The sequence below is a fragment of the Giraffa tippelskirchi genome, chromosome 2, assembly GCF_054371585.1.
Source record: "Giraffa tippelskirchi isolate mGirTip1 chromosome 2, T2T-mGirTip1v1.2.pri, whole genome shotgun sequence".
In the NCBI taxonomy this organism is placed as follows: Eukaryota; Metazoa; Chordata; class Mammalia; order Artiodactyla; family Giraffidae; genus Giraffa; species Giraffa tippelskirchi.
Window position 1 is genome coordinate 57,314,706 of NC_137276.1, and position 23,287 is coordinate 57,337,992.

At 47.6% G+C, this 23,287-nt stretch overlaps 2 protein-coding genes across 10 annotated transcripts in view; both read left to right on the forward strand.

Annotated features, from left to right (window-relative positions):
* Positions 1 to 2,073, forward strand: part of MAT1A (methionine adenosyltransferase 1A) — a 46,499-nt gene extending 44,426 nt beyond the window's left edge. For both annotated transcript variants that reach the window (XM_081573750.1, XM_081573749.1), the window contains exon 9: positions 5 to 2,073. In XM_081573750.1, the coding sequence (XP_081429876.1) occupies positions 5 to 107 (103 nt within the window). In that variant the 3' untranslated portion in view covers positions 108 to 2,073. The remainder of the gene's footprint in view (positions 1 to 4) is intronic.
* On the forward strand, positions 322 to 21,734 carry LOC145539722 (pulmonary surfactant-associated protein A). Of its 8 annotated transcripts, none has more exons than XM_081573751.1 (11): positions 332 to 659; positions 1,388 to 1,572; positions 2,463 to 2,514; positions 15,332 to 15,497; positions 15,765 to 15,916; positions 17,039 to 17,186; positions 17,427 to 17,643; positions 18,445 to 18,639; positions 18,910 to 19,029; positions 19,766 to 19,843; positions 20,297 to 21,734. In XM_081573751.1, exons 7-11 carry the CDS (start codon positions 17,556 to 17,558, stop codon positions 20,671 to 20,673), a joined length of 858 nt encoding a protein of 285 aa, XP_081429877.1. In that variant the 5' UTR covers positions 332 to 659; positions 1,388 to 1,572; positions 2,463 to 2,514; positions 15,332 to 15,497; positions 15,765 to 15,916; positions 17,039 to 17,186; positions 17,427 to 17,555; the 3' UTR covers positions 20,674 to 21,734. The 8 variants fall into 8 exon arrangements, with proteins under 8 accessions (XP_081429881.1, XP_081429880.1, XP_081429877.1 ...); XM_081573757.1 differs by lacking the exon at positions 15,332 to 15,497 and adding an exon at positions 2,151 to 2,284 and having other exon boundaries at positions 532 to 659; positions 1,489 to 1,572; positions 17,424 to 17,643; XM_081573752.1 differs by lacking the exon at positions 15,332 to 15,497 and adding an exon at positions 2,151 to 2,284 and having other exon boundaries at positions 532 to 659; positions 1,489 to 1,572.
* The last annotated feature ends 1,553 nt before the right edge of the window (positions 21,735 to 23,287 follow it).

Consider the following 23,287-nt stretch of genomic DNA (forward strand, 5'->3'; position numbering starts at 1 on the left):
GCAGGGACTTGGACTTGAAGAAGCCCATCTACCAGAAGACGGCGTGCTACGGCCACTTCGGGAGAAGCGAGTTCCCTTGGGAAGTTCCCAAAAAGCTTGTGTTTTAGTGCTGGTGGGGGCCGGGCCTGGTGAGCCCTGGAGGCTTTAGGTGGGACAGAGCCATGCTCCTCTCCTCCAGGACCCCAACTCTCAGATCTCCCACTGCCCCCTTCCTGGGCGGAGCCAGGCCCCTCTGACTTGGCAGGAGGAAGGGGGCCTTCTGGTGCTGGGCTCAGATCTCCTTATGAGGCCAGTCACTATGTTTTCCTGCCTCTCCCCCAGACCAAGGTGATGTGAATTTAGTGGAAATAGCACCCCTGTCAGAGGAAACCTGCTCACTCACCTGCCCCCACAGCCTGGACCCTGAGCGGCCCCTCCCTCCCTGGTGTGTACTGGGAAGACCTCAGGGCTCCGTGAAAGTCTGGGTGTGCCGGACCACCCTTCACGTCTGCAGCCATGTGGTCAACGTCCTGAGCCTGGGCCTTCCCACAGGCCCTCCCAGGCCATGCTTGTGGCCGGGATGACAGCAGCTAGCGCATAAGGGACTGAGCTCATCACTGATCTCATTTCTTCTTCACTGCAATACGATGAGGTGACACCTTGTGTTACCTGCTTTTCAGGTGAGGAGGCCAAGGTAACTTTCACAGGGCCCACAGCTGCATGGGTCAGGGCCTAGACGTGTGTCTGGGATCTTTGAATTGTGAGCCCATACACCTTGACCTCCCACCCTCAGCACTGCCCCCCACCCCGATCTCATGCTAGAAACAGGTCTGAGTGAAGAGATGAGGCTGTGACCTCTGTCCTGAAGACCTGAGTTTGCTGGGAGTTAGGGCATCGACCCCCTTGGTGACCCCTGAGCAGTGATCTACAGAGCCAAGACAGAACCAAAGGGATGTTTCCTTTGCCTCTGTAATTTCAGAATATAGATCAGGGTGTGCTAGATATCCTGGCCCATGGGGCTGGGCTGGAGTTTGAAATTAAGAGGCACCCATGTTATCCCAGCCCCTGACTACTCAGGAACATGCAGGGCTGGGCCCTTGGACTCCTGCGATGAGGGCCCAAGGCCAGTCTTGTCCCATATAGAGCTTCCTAGAGCAGGAGCAGCAGCTTGTCCCTTAAACAAGGGATGGAACCCTGTGTCCTCTGCATGTTTCTCTCTCTCTGACCCCTTTGTAAACCCTGCAATCTGAGTGCTGTTGGAAAAAGTGGGTGAGCCTCTCAGATCCCCCTTCCAGAGAGGACAGCCCAAAGGCCCGAATTCAAATGTTAAATGGGACTAAAGTGGCAAGTCTTGACTCCTAGAGGGAGCTAAGAGGCTGAGATGTCATGAGATTTCTGCCTTTGCCAGGTGGCCTCTGGGGCCAGGGCTACCCCCGAGGTCTTGGGTGATTCTTGGCACATTAGGGTCTTAGAAGCTACGCATTCCCTTGCTTCTCCTTCCATGGCCAGCACCTCCATGGACTCCTTCCCCAACCTGGGCCTCTGACTGCTGCACCTCTACCTTATCCCCAGCTCTGCAGACCACAGGTCCAGGTAAGAGCCTCCATAGGTCCCCGGAGAATACTGGGGGCTGGGTTCTTTCTGTGGCACTTGGTGCCAGCTCCGGCTGAGATGCACAGCTCAGGAAGCCTCATCTGGGCGGCAGACAGCCTGCACTGAGCTGTAGGCCTGAAGCACAAAAACCTTTGGCTTTCTCTTTCCATCAGGAGAAAGGCAGCTGTTCAGGGCAGAAAAAGAAGCTCAAATGACCATAAAAACCTAGAGCTGGTGTGTGATATGCAAGCTTAGGAATCTCACAGGGCTCTGGTCACCTGGGAAGTCTCAAGTTCCTTTTCAGAGAGGAAGGCTTAGGTTTGCAGGTGGCTGAGTTCCTCTAACTTGGGCCATATTTGAAGTGAAAATTCAGAATTTAATACTTTCTGCACCCCCTGGGAGAAACAAGGTTTTCTTGGGTCAACACTGTTTATATGAAATTAGAGTCTATATTTGTTAATAGTGCCTGCTAAGCCAATGAATAAAAACTCAAGAAGCAACTACTCTATGCTTAGTTTTTGTCTGCAACCTCCCTAGAGACCTCACCTCCAAGTAGCATTACCCCATCCATCCCCCAGCAAAGCGGGTGTCCTGCCCTCAGGTTACCCAGCTGAAGTCCCTCCTATCCTGTCCACATGGGTTACGGTGCCTCATGCCAGCTTGTGTATTGTCACTGCCTCACCGTATTCATTCCACACCACACTGCATGGAGGTAGGCGGACCCAGGAAACCCCCATTACTTGTGGAGACCTTGAGACAAACCGAAATGGGTTAGGACCCAGGGTGGCTGACAGTTGGCTTCCCCAGCCTTTGGAGCGTGCCCCTCACCCTCGCCTGGTTTCTTCTGCTTCCCCTTCCTATGTGTTGTCTACAATGTGCTTGGCACGAAGCACGTGTTCAGGCAGCATCTGTCGATCGGTTCAGTGACTGAAGTCAAGTGAGGTGAGTGAGTCAAGGGGGCTGGTCAGCAGAGTTGGGAGGTTGGTCTGGGAGGTGGTGGTGGATGGAGGAGTTGGGGAATGAGAGGATACTGGAAGAAATAGCAGCCCAGTAGTGGATGGCTGGGGTGAAAGACTTGGAATGGGGGACTTTAAGAGAAATTTTCACCTGGGACAAATTCCCCAGAGCTCATATGATGGGGGCACAGTATCAGAAACAATAACACAATAGCCAAGATATGGAAACAACTGAAGTCTGCCAATGGATGAATAAAGATAATGTGTTATATATGTACATTGGAGTGTCATTCATGAACAGGAAGGAAATCCTACCATTTACAGCAACATGGATGAAACTTTAGGGCATTAGGCTACGTGAGGTAAGTTGAAGAAAGACAAACCTATATGATGTCATTTATGTGTGGAATCTACAAAAGCCAACCAAGAGTAGAATGGTGGTTATGAGGGGGTGGGATGGTGGGTAGATGGGGGAATGGGGAGATGTTGGCTAAAGGGTACACACTTCCAGTTAAAAGTTCTGGGGAGCTGATGTATAACAGTGATTATAGCTAATAGCCCTGTACTATATACTTAAAAATTGCTAAGCATGTAGATCTTAAATATTACACAAAAAAGAAATGGTAATTACATGACATGATGGAAGTGTTAGCTAATGCTCTGGTGGTAATCATTTTGCAGTATATTAAGTGTATTAAATCAGCTCTTTGTACACCTTAAACGTATCTAATGTTATAGGTCAATTATATCTCGATAAGTCAGGAAAAAAGCAGTGGGACAGACGCCTCGTTCCTGGGCTCTGAGGTCTACTGCCTTCTTACCATGGCATCTTCATGAAAGAGGTTTTGGGGAAATAAGAAAGAGGGACTGTGCTCTGAGTTCGGCTCCTATCAGCCTTAGATGCAGAAAAATGTGGGTAGGAAAATAACTCCGTGTAAGAGGAAATTAACCAGAGGGAACCAGGAGAGTTTACAACTGCAGAAATCTGCATCAAAGGTGGCATTGGACCTCCCCTTACAATATGGGAGTTCAATGGACCCATTTGATGTGACTTTCTCAGGACAGTGTGAGACTCAAAAGTCATAAGGGAAATAATTCACTAAATCTCACTTCTTAAAAAAATTTTGTGTGTTAGAGGAAAAACACAAAACATAAGTGACAAATGGAAAATATTTGCAATGTCAAATTTAATGAACCAGAGATCAATAAGAGAGCAGCAAAACTCCAGAGGTAAATGGATAAAATATAAGAACAGGAATAAACAGATGTAATTAAAGTAATGGAATAAACCACCAGAAATGAATGTTGCTCAGCTGTACACATTTCAAGAAATAACTTTAAAAAATGCAGTGTTGTATCTTGGCAAAGCAATGCCTGAGGGGTGGGGTGGGGAAATATTCTTAAAATCCAGAGCTGGCAAAAGTATAAGGAAGTGTGCATTTCCAAATACAGTCAGTGTGACTTGTTTACAAACTTACAAGAGGGTACTTGGTTCTTCTGTTCTTAAAATTTAAATGCCATGTTTGTCTGGTTTGACCTTTCGGTCAGAGGTGCCATCAAGACAGGGAGGGAGTGCTTCACTCCCTGAACTGTGGGTCAGGTGGTCATGCCCCATCCTGAGGAGGACCAGGAAGGCAAGGTTGGTGTGTGCTGAATGGATCATGGTGGTGGTGGTAGGGTGGACATGTGACTCTCTGGGAAACCCACATCTATTCTTGGCTACCTAAGAGCAGGGCCCTCTCCTATTGCCAAGGTTGAGGGGGCTACCTCTGGGGTGTTTTGTGGAGTCCCAACAGGGTGGCCCTGGGCCACTTGGGGCTGGAAGGAGCCCCTGTCCTCCACAAGCCAAGGCTGCAACTGCTGAGGCATTTGTGTAGCCTAAGAGGACTATTCAGATCCCCAAGTTACAGAGGAGGAAACTGAGGCTCAGGAGGGTGGGGTCACCTCTGAGGAGCCTCACTCCATAAAGGGCTGACCCTGTCCCCAGGCAGGAAGGGAATCACAGGTGTGGTGGCTGAGTTCCCTTTACTTCGTTGCAAGAAGCAGCTGGATCATGTCCCACCCAGCCTCGCCCTGCTGCTCTGGAGGGTATGAGGACCCTCCGAGCTGTGTGTGTACTCTCCAGGAAGAGGGACAGCCCTGGGCCCCTGGGAAGGAGTAGGGAACCCCCTTCCACTTACCCCTGGGCCCTGGGCACCCCCCCACCTCCAGGGTCCCTGACCCCAATCACCACTGCACACCTCCCTCCTTCTGACAGGAGGTTGGGTGCAGTGGGGTAGGGGGCCTCTTGCTATTTGTGGGTGACGTAAAGCTAGCTGGCTGGCTTGTTCTACTGGGCTGAGGATTTCCTAGACAGTTCCAGGGGGCATCCCTGGCCAGGCTGACAGTGCTGCCTCCCCATCACCTCCCCCAGGGCTGCTCCCCCTCCCAAGAGGCAGGTCCTTCCACCTCCCTCCATGCAGCTCTGAAGAGCAGTGCCCTCCTGTTGCCAAGATTGAGGGTCCTACCTAGGAACTTTCTCCCTAAAAAAAAAAAAAAATGTGGTGGGGCGGGGAGAGGAAAAAAGGAAGATCACCTTTAATTAGCTCTGATTTTGGCACCAAATATCCCAAAGTCATGAGTTCTACGGTATCTCACTTGTTTCTATCTTATTTCTGTTTCTCTGCTTTTCTTATTTTTCATTTTCCATTTCTAACCTTCTAAGCTACAGATAGATTCCAGTGGCTTCTAGATCCAAAATTTACCCCAGAGGCAATTCTACAATTTCCATGTGGTTTTCCGCTTCAACTTTTTCACTTGTTTCTAGTTTCCCTGACAGGCAATTACAGAAAATAATCTCTGTTACTTGTATTTTTCAAAAAATTTTGAGATTTTGGTTGTAGTCCAAAATGGTGAATTTTAATTTTATGTGATCACCTGATATCATTAACATGTAGATTTACATCTATTTCCATTTGTTGTTTAAAATTATACAACATGCATTTATATTTTAAATTATGTAAATCAGATACACCAATGGACAGTAATTTTAAGCTTTCCTTAGGGAAAGCTATAGACAAGAGAGAACAGTAATGTGTGAATGCTCAGGCAGGGCAAATGGTGGTTTCCTCCCCACTTCCCTTCCTCTCTTCCTTCCCTCCTGCCTCACTCCCTCTCTCCCCCTCCTAACCATCCCTCCTTTTTTTCTATCTTTTTCCCCTTCCCTCCCTCCTATCCACAGAGGGTCTCAAACAAGATGAACCCCAACAGACTTACACCAAGATATAACAAGATATTTAAATTTAAAAAGTTAAACAATTTTAAAGGCACGAAGAGAAGAACCAATTCACATATAAGGAAACCCTCGTAAGACTGTCAGCCGATTTTTCTGCAGAAAGTTTGCAGGCCAGATGGGAGCTCTTGTAAATTAATATTAAAAAAAAAAATAATTAAGAAATCGGCAGAAGACCTGAATAGATATTTTTTCTAAAGAAGACATTCTGATGGCCAACAGTCACATGAAAAGATGCTCAACATCACTAAGCATCAGGAGATGCAAATCATAGCCACAATGAGATATTACCTCAAACCTATCATAATCAGTTCAGTTCGGTAGCTCATTCATGTCCGACTCTTTGTGACCCCATGAACCGCAGCACACCAGGCCTCCCTGTTCATCACCAACTCCCTGAGTCCATCCAAACCCATGTCCATCGAGTTGGTGATGCCATCCAGCCATCTCATCCTCTGTCGTCCCTTCTCCTCCTGCCCTCAATCTTTCCCAACATCAGGGTCTTTTCCAATGAGTCAGCTCTTCGCATCAGGTGGCCAAAGTATTGGAGTTTCAGCTTCAACATCAGTCCTTCCAATGAACACTCAGGACTGATCTCCTTTAGGATGGACTGGTTGGATCTCCTTGCAGTCCAAGGGACTCTCAAGAGTCTTCTCCAACACCACAGTTCAAAAGCATCAATTCTTCGGCACTCAGCTTTCTTTATAGCCCAACTCTCACATCCATACACGACCATTGGAAAAACCATAGCCTTGACTAGACAGACCTTTGTTGGCAAAGTAATGTCTCTGCTTTTTAATATGGTGTCTACGTTGGTCATAACTTTCCTTCCAAGGAGTAAGCGTCTTTTAATTTCATGGCTGCAGTCACCATCTGCAGTGATTTTGGAGCCCAGAAAAATAAAGTCAGCCACTGTTTCCATGTTTTCCCATCTATCTGCCATGAAGTGATGGGGCTGGATGCCATGATCTTAGTTTTCTGAATGTTGAGCTTTAAGCCAACTTTTTCACTCTCCTCTTTCACTTTCATCAAGGGGCTCTTTAGTTCTTCACTTTCTGCCAGAAGGGTGGTATCATCTGCATATCTGAGGTTATTGATATTTCTCCCGGCAATCTTGTGCTTGAGCTCCAGCTTGTGCTTCCTCCAGCCCAGGGTTTCTCATGATGTACTCTGCATATAAGTTAAATAAGCAGGGTGACAATATACAGCCTTGATGTACTCCTTTTCCTATTTGGAACCAGTCTGTTGTTCCATGTCCAGTTCTAATGTTGCTTCCTGACCTGCATACAGGTTTCTCAAGAGGCAGGTCAGGTGGCCTGGTATCCCCATCTCTTTCAGAATTTTCCACAGTTTATTGTGATCCACACAGTCAAAGGCTTTGGCATAGTCAACATAATGGCTGTAATCAAAAAGAGAATAAATAGGAAGTTACCTGGTGATCTAGTGGTTAGGACTGTTATTCCCATCTCTTAAGAATTTCACAATTTGTTGTGATCCACAAATTCTTTAGCATAGTCAGTGAAGCAGAAGTAGATGTTTTTCTGGAATTCTCTTGTTTTCTCCATGATCCATGTTGGCAATTTAATCTGTGGTTCTTCTGCCTCTTGGAAACCAGCTTGTACCTCTAGCAGTTCTCAGTTCATGCTGTTGAAGCCTAGCTTGAAGGATTTGAGCATAACCTTGCTAGCATGTGAAATAAGCACAACTGCATGGTAGTTTGAACATTCTTTGACATCAGGATGAAAACTGACTATACAAAAAAGTCTTAATGACCCAGATAACCATGATGGTGTGGTCACTCACTTAGAGCCAGACATTCTTGAATGTGAAGGCAAGTGGGCCTTAGGAAGCATTACTATGAAAAAAGCTAGTGGAGGTGACAGAATTTCAGCTGAGCTATTTCAGATCCTAAAAGATGATGCTGTTAAAGTGCAGCACTCAATATGTCAGCAAATTTGGAAAACTCAACAGTGGCCACAGAACCAGAAAAGGTTTTCATTCCAATCCCAAAGCAAGGCAGTGCCAAAGAACTACCATATGATCCAGCAATTTCACTCCTGGGTATTTACCTGAAGAAAATAAAAACACTAATTCAAAAAGATAAATGCACCTTAATTTTCAGAGCTGGGGCTTCCCAGGTGGTGCTAGTGGTAAAGAACCCGCCTGCCAATGCAGGAGACATAAAAGACGAGAGGGTTCAACCCCTGGGTCTGGAAGATTCCTTGGAGGAGGAAATGGCAACCCACTCTAGTATTCCTGCCTGGAGAATCCCATGGACAGAGGAGCCTGGTGGGCTACAGTCCATAGGGTCACAGAGTCGAACATGACTGAAGCAACTTAGCACGCTAACATGCATGTTCACAGCTGCATTATTTACAATAGTGAAGATATGGGGCAAACTAAGTGTCCATCAACAGATAAATGGACAAAGAAGATGTATATATTTTATGAAATGTGAAGTGAAATGTTAGTCAGTTGTGCCCGACTCTTTGCGACCCCATGGACTGCAGCCCACCAGACTCCTCTGTCCGTGGGATTTTCCAGGTAAGAATACCGGAGTGGGTAGCCATTTCCTTCTCCAGGGGATCTTCCCAACCTAAGGATTGAACCTGGGTCTCCTGCCCTGCAGGCAGATTCTTTACCGACTAAGGTTATTCAATCATAAAAAGAATGGAATTCTGCCATTTGCAACAACATGGATGGACCTGAAGAGCATTAAGCTTAATGAAACAAAGACAAATACTGTATGTCGTCACTCATATTTGATATCTAATAAAATGCTGTATAACAAGAAGGAAACAGACTTATAGAGAACAAACAAGTGGTTATCATAGTAGAGAAGTGGGGAGGGGCAAGAGATTAATAGGTAAAAACTACATTTCAATAGATGACAAGGGGATACAGAACAGGGAATATAGCCAATACTTATATTAATTTTAAATGGAGTATAATCTATAAAATGTTGAATCACTGTTATATACCTGAAGCTAATGTAATATTATAAATCAACTGTAGTTTAATTAAAAAACCCCAGAGATTCTAGGTTTGGGTCACGCATCCAGTGATCCAGATGGAGCATTTGTCAGGGAGGACATGTTCACTGAGCCCTGGACACCTTTATTCTCCCCCACTTCTCTCCTCCTTGCCTGCCAGGCATTCTCTGCTCCTCCTCGTCCTCCACCCCATCCCGTGAATGCACATGTGGAGTTCATGGCAGAGGTTGTTCTCTTCTTTTCCTCCAGGAAGCCAGGGTGGGCCCTTGAGCTAGCTTCTCACCAAGGGGTCATTGTTCTCCGAGTCCTCCCCTGGGGGCTGGGTCTTCCCTGCATACCCTCAAACAGAAAGTAGAAATGGATTACCTCTTGGCTTTGTGACCCTGCACATGGCCTTGCTAATCCAAATCCCCAAATTACCCCAAGGCCCAATGTAAAAACTCACCTTGTCCAAAAGTATTTTTGAATTAGCTATATTTGTTTTTAGTTTTCCCAGCGACGGCGGAGCCTGGTGGGCTGCCGTCTATGGGGTCGCACAGAGTCGGACACGACTGAAGCGACTTAGCAGCAGCAGTGTTTTTAGTTTAAGAACTCTTTTTACACAAGTTATTTTTTTCTCATATTGGATCTCTGTAGTATTATAAACAAAGTTATGGAAAATTGTTATTATAAACTAAGTATTTAGTAGGTAGTGGTTTTTAAAATGATTCCCATTATATTTTAACGTCTAGAAAATGTAACTAGTTAAATTTAAGTTGATGAGGTAATTCACTATTTCTTAACTATTATCTGGGGGAAGTTCAACCATCAAAGACATTAGACATATAGGAACACTTTTTCTCTGCTGAAGCTTCTGTGTTGCTGGGTGGTAAGAGAACAGCAGAGTTTATGTCATGGCATCAGGGGCTCCTGGTGGTCTGTCTGGGTCTGGCAGGGCTGGACTGAGTTCAGTTACTTAGGGCTGCACAAGATGCATATAGGTTGGGATTCTTACCTCTCCAGGGCTTCTGGGCCAGGGAGGCCTTCAGGCTTTTCATCTAGAGTGAAGAGCCTCCCCTGATGGCACCCCTGGCTGTGCACCTGCTGAAGGCTGAGGAGCAGACTGAGCCAAGGCCTGGAGCAGCAGCCTTGGGACTGGAGGCTGCGGCATAAGTCGCTGTGCCCAGTAGTCTAGCTGATCCAGGATCAAACATACCCAGGAGTGGATGTGGATTCTAGGCAAAGAGCAAGGCTGGAACTTCTGGCCGATACAGTAAGCAGTCCTGGGACCTGAGGCTTGGATAAGGTCTACCTTGCAGAGTGACTGTCCAAGAGGAGTCCATCCAGAGTCTAAGCCGTGGCTGTGGGCAAAGGATGCACTGGATCTTCAGGGAAACTTTGCCCAAGATTCTGTCAGATCAGATGGGAAGAAGTTCAAACCTGACTCTGGAACCTGCAGACCGTGCTACTTCTGGTAAGTTATGGAGCCTCACTGAGCCTCGGTTCCTCTGTTATGTAAGGGAGTAAGAATGGGCCCTAGGAAGGATATGGTGGATGTAAAGAAACCTAACAGGTGCTCAGGAGTGGACACTGGTTCACATCCACCTTCTCCAGGGCACAGCACTGAGCCAGCCTCTGTGAAAATAGGGATGGAATGTCCAAGGGTGAAGACTCTATCAGGCTAGGTCAGGGGGAAAGAAGGGAGGATCCTCATGGTAGAGCCAGGAGAGTGAGAGGATTAAGTCAGGACCCATCAAGGCCCCTGATATAAAACAACCCTCCGTGAAGGTGGAATGAGTGAACAGGGAGAGTGTGATGTGTGACGTTTGTTTTCAGATCGGCTCATTTGACTGCAATTTTTCCTGAAGCCACCAGAGGGCAGAGCTGACCCATACATTTCCTGTGGGCTAGCCGTGGGCTGTATGTGGTCACCCTGCTTATTTAACTTATATGCAGAGTACATCATGAGAAACCCTGGGCCGGAGGAAGCACAAGCTGGAATCAAGACTGCCGGAAGAGATATCAATAACATCAGATATGCAGATAACACCACACTTACAGCAGAAAGCAAAGAACTAAAGAGCTTCTTGATGAAAGTGAAAGAGGAGAGTGAAAAAGTTGGCTTAAAACTCAACATTCAGAAAACTAAGATCATGGCATCTGGTCCCATCACTTCATGGCAAATAAATGGAGAAACAGTGGAAACAGAGATTTTATTTTTCTGGGCTCCAAAATCACTGCAGATGGTGATTGCAGCCTTGAAATTAAAAGATGCTTACTCCTTGGAAGGAAAGTTATGACCAACGTAGACACCATATTAAAAAGCAGAGACGTTACTTTGCCAACAAAGTCCATCTTGTCAAAGCTGTGGTTTTTCCAGTGGTCATGTATGGATGTGAGAGTTGGACTATAAAGAAAGCTGAACGCTGAAGAATTGATGCTTTTGAACTGTGGTGTTGGAGAAGTCTCTTGAGAGTACCTTGAACAGCAAGGAGATCCAACCAGCCCATCCTAAAGGAGATCAGTCCTGAATATTCATTGGAAGAACTGATGCTGAAGCTGAAACTCCAATACCATGGCCACCTGATGGGAAGAACTGACTCATTGGAAAAGATCCTGATGCTGGGAAAGATTGAAGGCGGGAGGAGGAGGGGACAACAGAGGATGAGATGGTTGGATGGCATCACCGACTCGATGGACATGAGTTTTAGTAAGCTCCAGGAGTTGGTGATGGACAGGGAAGCCTGGCATGCTGCAGTCCATGGGGTCGCAGAAAGTCAGACACGACTGAGCATCTGACTGAGCGGTGGGCTCCCTCTTGTGAGTTCTATTGGGAATGATGAGCCTTAAGGCTCGGGGATCACCTTCCACCTCTGTAGGTACAGAAGCCATTCACAGGCCCTGGAAAGTCAGAACCCTTTTCTTAACATTCCATCTCTAGAGCAAACCCTTTTCCCCAGGGGAAGGGATTATGCACATGAGAGACTGACCTTTAGGTTCCTCAGGAAACCATATGGAACACACATACCATCCAACTTTTGCATCTGCTCTTCAGTGGACCTTAGAAGGCAAAGGGAATGCCTGATCAAGGACACTGAAGGCCCTGCCCCAGGCGCCATCATCCCCCACCCTGCAGCAAGCCAGGCCTCAGGGGGCACAGCTGGGAACCAGGGGGCTTCCTGAGTAAGGATCTCCCCAGAATTGTAAGACACAAGCAGGAGAGTTTGTGGCACTGTGTCCTGCCACCCCCTGACCTTTCGTGACATGCACCAACCTGGGTCTCCTTCCCTCCTTGGGCCCCTCTATTCCTCTCCTGTGTGTCTCCCAATTCTCTGGGGCTGTGGAACAACTCTCTGCTGGTCACTCAATTTCCTCTGCATCCATGGTGTGGCTTGCATCCTTGTGGGACTCTAATTAGTTCACTGTTCCCTTCCCTGGTTCGTGTTTATCCGAGACACTTTTCTTTAGCCTACTCTTATGCACTTATTGGGCAGAGGCTCTTTCTCCTCCTCCCTGTTGGTCTTTGGACCAATTAGGATCTCATGTAGAATTTTTGTTTGTCCTATGGATGTCTGTACAGCTGTGGGCAGACAGAGCTATGGCAGAGGGCACAGCCCCAGGAGAGCACTTCTGGGTTGCCAAGACAAGGCTCTTTTAAGGAAGCAGACGTGGCTGGTGGCCAGTGGCCCTGCAGGGGTCACCTGCCATAGTTGAATTCCTGAAGGCCCTGCCTCTCTGAATGTCCCTGCAGACTTGACTCCTGGCCTTGGGCAGTGTGGGGGCCATGGCCAGCATGTGCCCTCAGGTCTTGAGTTGGGGCATAGCCATGTAGCTATCCACTCTACCCATTCCAGTATTCTTGCCTGGAGAATCCCATGGACAGAGGAGCCAGACAGGCTACAGTCCATGGTGTCGCAAAAGAGTCCGACACGACTGATTGACTAATAGAAATGCTTTCACTTTCATGTAGCTTAGGGGAGTCCCAGCTCTCGCAGAGGATGGGGCTGTGCTCGATTTGCAGAAGGCTGAGTTCCTCTGGCTCAGGTCATATATGAAGCACAAATTCAGTTTTTTACATTTATGCTTGTAGTCATAATTTTAATATTAACACCATCTCCCGGTAAACCAAAATGTGTTTGGTTGAAGCTGTGTTAGAGACATATTGATTGGAATCTGGAGTCTTTTACTTGTTCCTAGTCAGTTTCTCCTGGGGCAGTGAATAACAACCCAGCAGATCCTCTGGTATGTGGGATGGAGGGATCGGAGGCAGCAGCAACATAGCAGAGGGCAGTTTCAGAAGACTGTAGAGTTAGGAGTGATGTAGAGGCCGGGGAAGCCCTGCTTGCCCCTCAGAGGGTGGACACTGGGCTAGTATGTGAGGGGCTGGTCCCTACTCCCTACAGATGTGGGACACTCCATAGAGGATCAGATTTTCCCCACATCAATCCCCCTGCCAGGACCACTACCTAAATTGTTGTCTCATCATCTCTTCAGCTCAGTGAGGTGGGGTAGCCTGTGGTCTGACTGCCTGCTAGGATGTTGTGAGAGAGCAGGGTAGGAGGTGCTGAGACCTCCTTCTCAGCCCCATTCTTGAGCTACTTTAAGTTGAAAGCTCCAGAGAACGTTCCCTCTTGAACATTCAGGTCTTTTAGAAAATGAAACCCAGACCATAGCCAATCTTAGGCCAACATATCTTGGCCTGAGGAGACATTGTTCCAACATCCCGGGTTACTGGGACAAGCATTGCAGGACCTTCGTGCCCAGAGGCTTTAGGCCCTTCTGAAATGTTTCGTAAAGCCTAGAATGAATGTACTGAGGTATTCTTGCTGTAATCTGAGGTTAATTAAATACAGGAGGGTTCACAGAAGGGCACTGCACATGGGAGAGTAGACCATGTGGAGAGACCCAAAAGAGCAAGCCTCTCTAGAGAGCTCTGTGCAAACTCAAACTGCTGACTCCATGGTGTTCCAGGACCAGGCTCCCAGGTGGAGGCCAAGGCTGACACGGGAGGGTCACTTGTGTATCAGGATGTGGGCTCCGAGGTTCTCTGAGGGACAGTGGGGGGCCTGGATGAATGTAATAAATGAGCATAATGAATGTGGGGGAGGCATGGGGAGATACATGATGGGAAAAGTCCCTTTGACTCCAATACAGACACGAGGCTGGAATCAGCCAGATCAGAAGCTGGTGGTTCCGTGAATCAGGGGGAAAAGAGAGTCCCATGTTGTCCTGCGTTTGGGATTCCTCCTGGGAACCACTGTAACTGTTTAGAGCACAGGCTAATGTGCTCTAATGTGATTCTGATGATCAGGGCCTCCGTGATCCTGGGATAAACTAAAGCGTTGTTTGTGAAGAAGCTTGCAGGCTTTTGAAAGTCCTCTCCCTGTCACAGCGTAGGTGGCAGACAGTCTCTAACTCCCTGAGGCTGGGATCCAGAGGCAACCCATCTTGCATCCTTCCCAGGCAGGTGAATCCCAGCCTGCTTGCTGCTAGTCCCTCTGTCCACCTGTCCTACCCCACAGGCTGTGTTCAGCTTTGCCTCCAGCAGGCAGTCACATGTAAATAAGCACCAGAGCCTAAGCCCTGGCTGCTGCCTCCTCTCTGGGCTGAGCATATGTGCTTTGCAAGGTGTCTAAAGCCAACTGCCCCAGAGAAAGGAACACTGACTCTGTGAGAAACCTTTGCACATGGTCAACATCTCTGCTTTGATGGACACTCGTCCCCCGGAAGGCTGGTCAGGCACTCTGGCCACACTCAGTCCTTTCCTTTGCTCTATCCTACCGTATCTTATTTCCCTGCCTGCCCTCCCAATGTAGCCACGGAAACTCCCTCAGGAGAGTCACTCTTGTCCAGGTGGAGGCAGGGCATGAAGCAAGCCCTGAGCATTCTCACCCCTGACTCCTGGGTATCCCCTGCCACTTCAGGAGAACTGGGGCTTGTTTTATTTTTTATTTTTTTATTTTTTTGGCCACACTCCACAGCATGTGGGATCTTAGTTCCCTGACCAGGGATCAAACCCACGCTCCCTGCATTGAAAGCATGGGGTCTTAACCACTGGTCCACCAGGGAAGTCCTGGAGTTTGTTTTAAATAGCAGCCTCATTTGTACCCACACACTCTCCTGCTCACCAGCCACATAGAGGTCAGAGCCCAAGATGATTCACTTTGACCATGTGGTCCCAAATTAGACCCATGAGGTGACAGCAAAGCTAAAGAAGATCTCTGCTCAACCTCTGCAGGACCAGGTCCCTGCAGGTAGGGTTGCCAGATAAAATATAATATGCCCAACTACATCTGAACTTCAGATAACCAATGAATAATATTGCATACTTACAGTAAAAAGATTATTTGTTCCTTTGTGCACTGTTGGTGGGATTGTAAACTGGTAAACAGGTCTAGTCACTATGGGAAACAGTATAGTGGTTCCTCAAAATTTTAAAAATAGAACTACCATATGATCCAGCCATCTCAGTATATATTCCAAGTATATATCTGAATATATATTCAAAGGAAATGAAAACAGGTTATCAAGAGATATCTGTATCCCCATGTTCATTGCAGCATTACTCACAATAGCCAAGTATGGAAATAACCTAAATGTCCATTGATACATGAATGGATAAATAAGATGTTGTGTATACATACCATGAAATATTATTCAGCCATGAGAAAAAGGAAATCCTGCCATTTGCAACAACATGGATAGACCTTGAGGACATTATGCTAAGTGAGATAAGTATTAGTCGCTCAGTTATGTCCAACTCTTTGCGACCCCAAGGACTATAGCCTGCCAGGCTCCTCTGTACATGGGATTTCCCTGGCAAGAATACTGGAGTAGGTTGTCATTTCCTTCTCCAGGGGATCTTCCTGACCCAGGGATTGAACTTGGGTCTCCCACTTTGCAGGCAGACTCTTTACCATCTGAGTCACCAGGGAAGCCAAGTGAGATAAGTCAGAGACAAATATTGTATGATGTCTACTTTTTTTGTGGCAGAAAATGCAGTCAGAACACTCCAGACAAGAGAAGAATCATGATCAAAAACATGGAAAGCAGCACTCAATTCTGTGAACTTGGAGCATCATCCCCTGAGAAGCTGCAGAAGGGAGAATTGATGGAACAAGAGATAAAGAAAGACGTAAGGCCAGGTAAATAATTCATAATTTTAAGAGAATTTTTATGACATACTTTTATATATTGACATTAAGCTATGTGAGTAACTTGTTAAATAGATGACCTAAATGATTAAATAAAATACCCCATGATAGTCTGTCACTGTTTAATGAAAGTAATATCTGAACCAGTGCTAATTTCTTCATTTTGATGGCTATGTAGAAAAATATCTTTGTATAAAATATAAATCAAGGTACTAGGGTGATGGAATATCATAGTTTCAGAAAAAAATTTGTACTGCCCCTGCATCTTTCCTATAGGCTTGATATTGCTTCAAAATTGAAAAAGGCTTAAGAAGTTACATAACCTGATCAAAACCACATGGATAATGAGTGGCAGTTCCAAATCACAACTTGAGTATTTCTGACTCCTAAGTCCATACCCTCCCCCACCAGCCACATGGCCCTGACCTCTAGGCTGCCTTCCCCAGGGCCCTTCAAAATCTGCCCAAGAAGACCCTCCCTGTTCTTGTTCCTTCACCCCCAGAACCACACTCCCTCCAAGCCAAGTTGAGGTCCTTAAGGTGGAACTGCTCCCCACTTGCCCCAGCCCAGCGCTGGCACTGGCTCCCCATCCCATGCCTGGCAGAGTCACAGGCATGTGGCAGGTGGCAGCAGGGCAGCTGGAAACACTTAGGGCTCCCGATCAGCTCTGACAGGCCTCCTGCTCCCAGGAGAGGAGTTCCATTAGCTAAGCTCCCACTCTCCCTGCATATCTCAAGATTTTCAGACCACTCACAGGTAAGCATTGCAATCTTTTCCTGTCTTGGTTCTCCATTGTTACCATCCTACGTTAGAGATTCCCTCCTTATTAAGTGGCTCGAAGAGGGAATCTCTTCCATTGTCTTCACAAGTCGTTCTACTACTTAAAGATATTGCCACTGCAGGTCATTAGACATCACCATGGTCAAGACAGAACCATGTCTTCCTCCCCTGCCTCCCTACCACTGAGCCTGCCAAGGCAAAGGAGTGGGGACCCTGCCAAAGATTCACCTGTGCCAGTGAACCATGTACCTATCAACTCAGCCACAGACCCCAGAAGCAGGATTTGGGAGGCTCAGTAGTGAGCCATGCCCCTTGACAGACAGTTTGTTCCAGCTCAATCTGATGATCCCTTGGCTTGAGACATGACATCTGCGTGGTTTAGAGCCTCCAAAGAGGCTCTGGAACTGGAATGGCCCCAGGGGACAGCCCTTTACACCACTGATCTGTCTCTCTGCTCCCCTGGAAAAAGAGTCCAGCCCCGGTATGTTCTCTCCCACTGGTGGGCTTTTTGGGGGTAGTGATCCCAGGAGTGTGAACATGTCACTAGCAAGGACCAGGGGGCTGAGACCCAGGAGGGAGGAGACTTCCTTTGCCACATGCCTCCTTGCAAGTGCTCTCATCCTTCACTGCGTGGGAAACATGGATGGATGGAGGGAGAGCGGGTGACCTCTGGCCCACGGGAAATTTCCCTTCTTACCAGCCTGGAGTTTCTCATTAGCAGGTTTTCTAAGTGCCTCTCCAACCTGAGTGCCTGTGAGGAAATGTTACTGAGTAAACAAGATGGCAGCTTCCTGCCTGGCCCTTCTGGTGTAGAGGCCCTTGTGACAGCAGCCTCTACAGGGTGGAGAGGATGCCTGGTGGCCTACATCAGTATAAATGGCACCATCCACCTGGCCACCCTGTTCTGGAGGCAGGGAGCACAGGCTGTGTTCGTGCAGGTGAGTTTAGCCCCATCCTCTGGGTCTTCCCCAGGGTGAACCAGCCCAGCAGGCACAGGCTTCACTAATCATGTGGAAAGGAGGGTTCTCCCCTGTACTACTGGGAGCTATTCCATAGAGTCCTAACTATGATGGGCTTGCAGATATCCTCATTCTTCACTGTGCTCCTAGGCCAGGTCCCTTCTCCCCAGGGACTCAGCAGGGCCTGCAGGGTGGGGGCAGGGGGAGAAACAGCCTGCCAAGGAGAAAGGGACACCAGTGCAGGGAGGAGGGGACTCCCTGTCATTGTCCAACTGGGAATGGCCAAGCCATGGGCCCTGGTCATTTCTCCTCATCCTCAGGATCATGATCCCTCAACTCAAAAGGAGGGCACCTAAGAGTATGAGGGACAGACAGAGCGAGTGAGTGAGCGACCAGCAGCCTGGGAGGTATAGGCCAGGATTGCCTCCAGGGCAGACGTGTTAGGGGAAGCCAAGAGAGGTGAAGTGAGTTCCCTGTGGTCACACAGAGAGGAACAAACAGAGACTCTATTAGAACCCAGGTCCTCTGACTCTCCAGAGCTCTTTACAACCCCTCACCTGCCCAGGCACCATACTGCCTCCAGCCAGGGGGATGGGGCATGAGACCGTGTTAGGTACCAAATGATGCTGGCAGTTTCCAAGAATAGTTTGGGTCTTTCCAGAGTTCCTGTCTGTACCAACCTAGCCCTCAGGCCCCAGCATGTGCTGAATCTTGATAAAGCAGAGCAAGGGGAGACCCTGATAAATGCTTCAGAGAGGCCACGGCCCTTCCCTTCTGCAGGAGGAGCCGCTGGAGCAAGTGCCATGCTGCTGTGCTCTTTGACCCTTACCTTCCTCTGGATGGTGGCTTCTGGCCTCGAGTACGACGTGAAGGAACTTTGTCTGGGAAGCCCTGGCATTCCTGGCACTCCTGGATCCCATGGCCTGCCAGGAAGAGATGGGAGAGATGGTATCAAAGGAGACCCTGGGCCTCCAGGTACTGAGTGGGAGCTGGGGGACAGTGACCTGATTTCAAGGGGACCACCTCCCCAGGTGGGTCCAAGGGTCTGGGTTGGGTCCAAGGGTCAGCTGGATGGTGGGTATTTCCTGGGACCCTTAGAGTGGAACAGCCCTGGATGGTCTATCCTCACGGTGCTCATGGAGGGACAGGCGAGTCAGCATGGCTGAAAATTAAGGTCCAGTCACATCAGCCCCAACTCATTGTGGGTGACAGATATCATACATCCTCCTCTCCCTCTCTCTGCAGGCCCCATGGGCCCCCCTGGAGGAATGCCAGGGCTCCCTGGGCGTGATGGGATGACTGGAGCCCCTGGCCTCGCTGGAGAGCGTGGAGAAAAGGGAGAGCCTGGCGAGAGAGGTCCTCCAGGTGAGCGGGATGGGGCCAATGGGCAGAGGTGACTGGACACTGTGCTCATGTGTTCAGTTCCATGAGGAATGATGGGGGTCAAACAAAACTATGCAAGTTCCCAAAGGGCATCCCAGAGGTGTCTGGGGTGTGGGTCATAAGTGCAGAGTCTGGTGGGAATTGAAAGTTTTCTGTGCATTACAACTGCTGACAGGGAGATACAGGACATCAGGTGTGGGAAATGGAATAGTGATGGGAGGAGGGGAGGCACTTCCTAGGGCTGAGGTGTATGGGCTCACATGAACCAAGGAGCAGACAGATGATGTAATTGGGGACCCTGCTTGCCCAGGGGACCTCTGGAGCTCTAGGTTCCTTACTATTACTTATAGCAGTAATCAGAGTTCATCAGAGTACAGAAAGAACCACATTTGCTCTTAATGGAGGGTGGGAAAGGGGCCCTGCCCAGGAACTAGAAAATTCCACAGATATGGACAGACAGAGCCATGAAAAGACATGGAAGAAAAGAAGAGCAGGCAAGGGGCGAGCAGGTGCAAGGCTGCACTAAAGGACAAGTGTGTAGGGAATACGGAAACACACTCCGGCCTTGTGGACCCTTATGACCTGGGGCCTGGGCGGTGGCTCTAGCCAAGTGAAGGGCAGAATTCCAGGCTTGCAGTTGATCTCAAATCTGCTTGGCAGCAAGTGGGGTTGTTGTTGACCTGTTGATCCTCTCATCTTGCCGGGGATCTCTCTACAGGGTTTCCAGCGTATCTAGATGAAGAGCTCCAGGGCATGCTCCGTGAGATCAGACATCAAGTCCTGCAGTCACGGGGTGGTAAGAGGTCTCCCTTGGGGCTTTATACAGTAAGGGGTCTCCCATTAGTTCTCCTCATCCTCAGAACCAGGCTCCAGAATCTAGAGACTTGATGAACAAGTGTAGATGTGGAAGTCATTTTTTAGATGTTTTTAAATAGCCAGAGGTGAGAGAAGTAGACACGAATTAGCTCCCTATGTCCTGGTGAAGCAAGGTCCCTACCAATATTGCTTTCTTTGAATCCCAGGAAATTGCACAGTTTATGACACATAATAATAAGTAATTGCTAAATGGGTGAATGAATAAATAGAATCATGAGAGCATAGCAGAGAATCCAGAAAGACTGGGATTGGAAGAGGGAGGGGTGACAGAGACAGGCAAAGATAAAGAGATTGGGGAGAACACAAAGGTGGAGAGCCTGAAGGGAAGGAGGCAAAGAGGTCTGTGGCCTGACCTGGATTCTTCTGCTGTCAGTCCTCAGTTTGCAGGGGTCCATGCTGGCAGTGGGAGAGAAGGTCTTCTCTACCAATGGGCAGTCAGCCAATTTTGATGCCATTAAAGAGTTATGTGCCAGAGTAGGTGGACACATTGCTGCCCCAAGGAGTCCAGAGGAGAATGAAGCCATTGCCAGCATCATGAAGAAGTACAACACTTATGCTTACCTGGGCCTGGCCGAAGGCCCCACCGCTGGAGACTTCTATTACCTGGATGGAGCCCCTGTGAATTATACCAACTGGTACCCAGGGGAGCCTAGGGGCCGGGGTAAAGAGAAATGTGTAGAGATATACACAGATGGTCAGTGGAATGACAAGAACTGCCTGCAGTACCGACTGGCCATCTGTGAGTTCTGAGTAAGCACTAAAGCCACAGGATGGACAGAGTCCCATCTTTCCTTTCAGCCTCCATCCTGGGGATCCACCTGGTCTATGGATCAGGTGCTATAACTCCTTTGTGGCTATCAGAATTGAAGGCACTCTTGAGCACTCCACTCCTGGGTGGATCCTGACTCCTCCCCAATGATCACTAATCAGTCTGATTCCCCTGGAACCCCTTCTCAGCATTGCACTCTTGGCAGCCACTCTAACTTTGCCCTTCTGCGAGAGACAGAGGTTTCTTTCCTCCTTTTCGTGTCTAGTTCCTTTATTTATAGATGGCAACAGTAAGGTCCTGGGATGAAGGTTCCCTCGAAAGCATCACACAGGGTGCCTGCTTCTTGGCCCCCTCTACTCTGTCTTTGCAGCTCACTGCTTGCCCAGCCTCATCAAGATTTAGCAGTTCTGCTCAAGTACAATGATAGGTGGACTTCTGGGAAATTTCACACGTGTGGAGCTAAGGATACATTTGGGTTTATCTATCAACCTGAGATCTGTGGGGAGGCATCTTGTTAGGCTCTCCATGAAGTCAGAGGGCCAGGTGGTGCTCCAGTATGGTGGAGGCCAGCTCATTCCTAGTAATTGGCATGTATTATCCACTTCCTTGAGTCTTGGGGTGTCAGCCAACACCTCTAAGGAAAATCTCATCCCCACCTTAGACATTACCCAAGTAACTGCCTGCTGATGAACGCATTCCCCACCTCTTCAGAGCTGAGTGAGGAGTTCATGCCACTTGTCACACCACCATTTATTGAGCACATACTATATACCATGACATGCACTTCTAAGACATCTTATATGATTTAATCGTCACACAGTGTCATGGGACAAGCATTATTTTCCCCAATCTTTTATACAAGGACACTGAAATTTAGAGAAGTTAAATGTTTTGAGTTTGTTTTTTTTTTTTAACATGAAGCAATTGGCAGAGGCTGGTTTCAAACCCATCTACCTGGACCTGAAGCTTGTGCTCATAAACCCCCCACCTTCTCACTGAACAGAGATGATGATTTAAGTGTAATAAATCATGAATGTGTTAACATGAGTTTCCACTGCTTTGGTTTCAAGAAACATTTCTGTATTTTTAGGAATCAAGTTAACTCTGGCTTTGAACCTCCACTTACCTGAAAAGTGGGAAGCTCAATCTCAGGTTAAATCTTCTTTGTTGGGTGATAGGGGCCACCTGGTTCCATCCTGGAAGCACGCTGGGCACCATCATTCTCTCTACCACCCACACATGCAAAAAAATAAGAGAAAAAGTTACTGCCTACTTTTCACTTTAAGAAGCCACCACTCTATGTCCAGGGTGGTGATGAATCAGAAATTAAACAGATTTTAATGACAAAGCTAGGGGCAATAATCATTTGGACTATATTTTAAATCAACCCCAGAAAGTTTGCATTCTAAGGAAAAATATAGGTAAATAATTTTGAGACTGTGTATTAGTTTGAGGAAAAGAATGAGCTTCAAGGCTTCAAGATTGTACCTATCTATAAGATTATTAAGATTCTTGAACTTGTTATGAAATTAGTGAGTTACATAGATGCATTTCTTAATGTTGAACAACTGGATTCCTGGAATATACCCAACTTGGTCTAATAGCTCATATTCTCATAGCACTTACTATGTGCCATGTATTATACTTGTACTAACTCATATAATCCTTATTAACCCTAATATGTAGATGCTATCATTATGCCCAATTTAAAAATGAATCAGTTCAGTTGCTCAGTTGTGTCTGACTCTTTGCGACCCCATGAACTGCAGTACGCCAGGTTTCCCTGTCCATCACAAACTCCCAGAGCTTACTCAAACTCATATCTATTGAGTCGGTGATCTCATTCAACCATCTCATCCTCTGTCATCCCCTTCTCCTCCTGCCTTCAATCTTTCCCAGCATCAGGGTCTTTAAAAATGAATACTGAGGCACATATAGGTTAAAGTGATTTTCCAAAGATCATGCAGCCAGTTCATGGCAGAAATGGGCTGTAAATACAGGAAGTCAGAGTCCAGGGACTGGGCTATTAGCCATTGATGCATGACTAGATTTTAATAACTATTTTTTACTTCAAGCTTCCTCAGGGGATTCATATTTTCTCCACATCATTTAATTATCCTGATATTAGTGGCTACTAGGGACCAACCTAGACAGCATATTAAAAAGCAGAGACTTTACTTTGTCAACAAAGGTCCGTCTAGTCAAGGCTATGGTTTTTCCAGTGGTCATGTATGGATGTGAGAGTTGGACTATAAAGAAAGCTGAGCGCCGAAGAATTGATGCTTTTGAACTGTGGTGTTGGAGAAGACTCTTGAGAGTCCCTTGGACTGCAAGGAGATCCAACCAGTCCATCCTAAAGGAGATCAGTCCTGGGTGTTCTTTGGAAGGACTGATGTTGAAGCTGAAACTCCAATACTTTGGCTACCTCGTGCTAAGAGCTGATTCATTTGAAAAGACCCTGATGTTGGGAAAGATTGAGGGCAGGAGGAGAAGGGGATGACAGCGGATGAGATGGTTGGATGGCATCACCAACTCAATGGACATGGGTTTGGGTGGACTCCGGGAGTTGATGATGGACAGGGAGGCCTGGTGTGC

What these genes read in the sequence shown, in the direction of transcription:
- LOC145539722 (XM_081573754.1), top strand. Translation starts at nt 17,556, where the DNA reads ATGCCTGGTGGCCTACATCAGTATAAATGGCACCATCCACCTGGCCAC. An exon ending in AGGAGACCCTGGGCCTCCAG is followed by an intron (nt 18,640 to 18,909) that starts GTACTGAGTGGG and finishes CTCTCTCTGCAG; the next exon opens with GCCCCATGGGCCCCCCTGGA. An exon ending in TGGCGAGAGAGGTCCTCCAG is followed by an intron (nt 19,030 to 19,765) that starts GTGAGCGGGATG and finishes ATCTCTCTACAG; the next exon opens with GGTTTCCAGCGTATCTAGAT.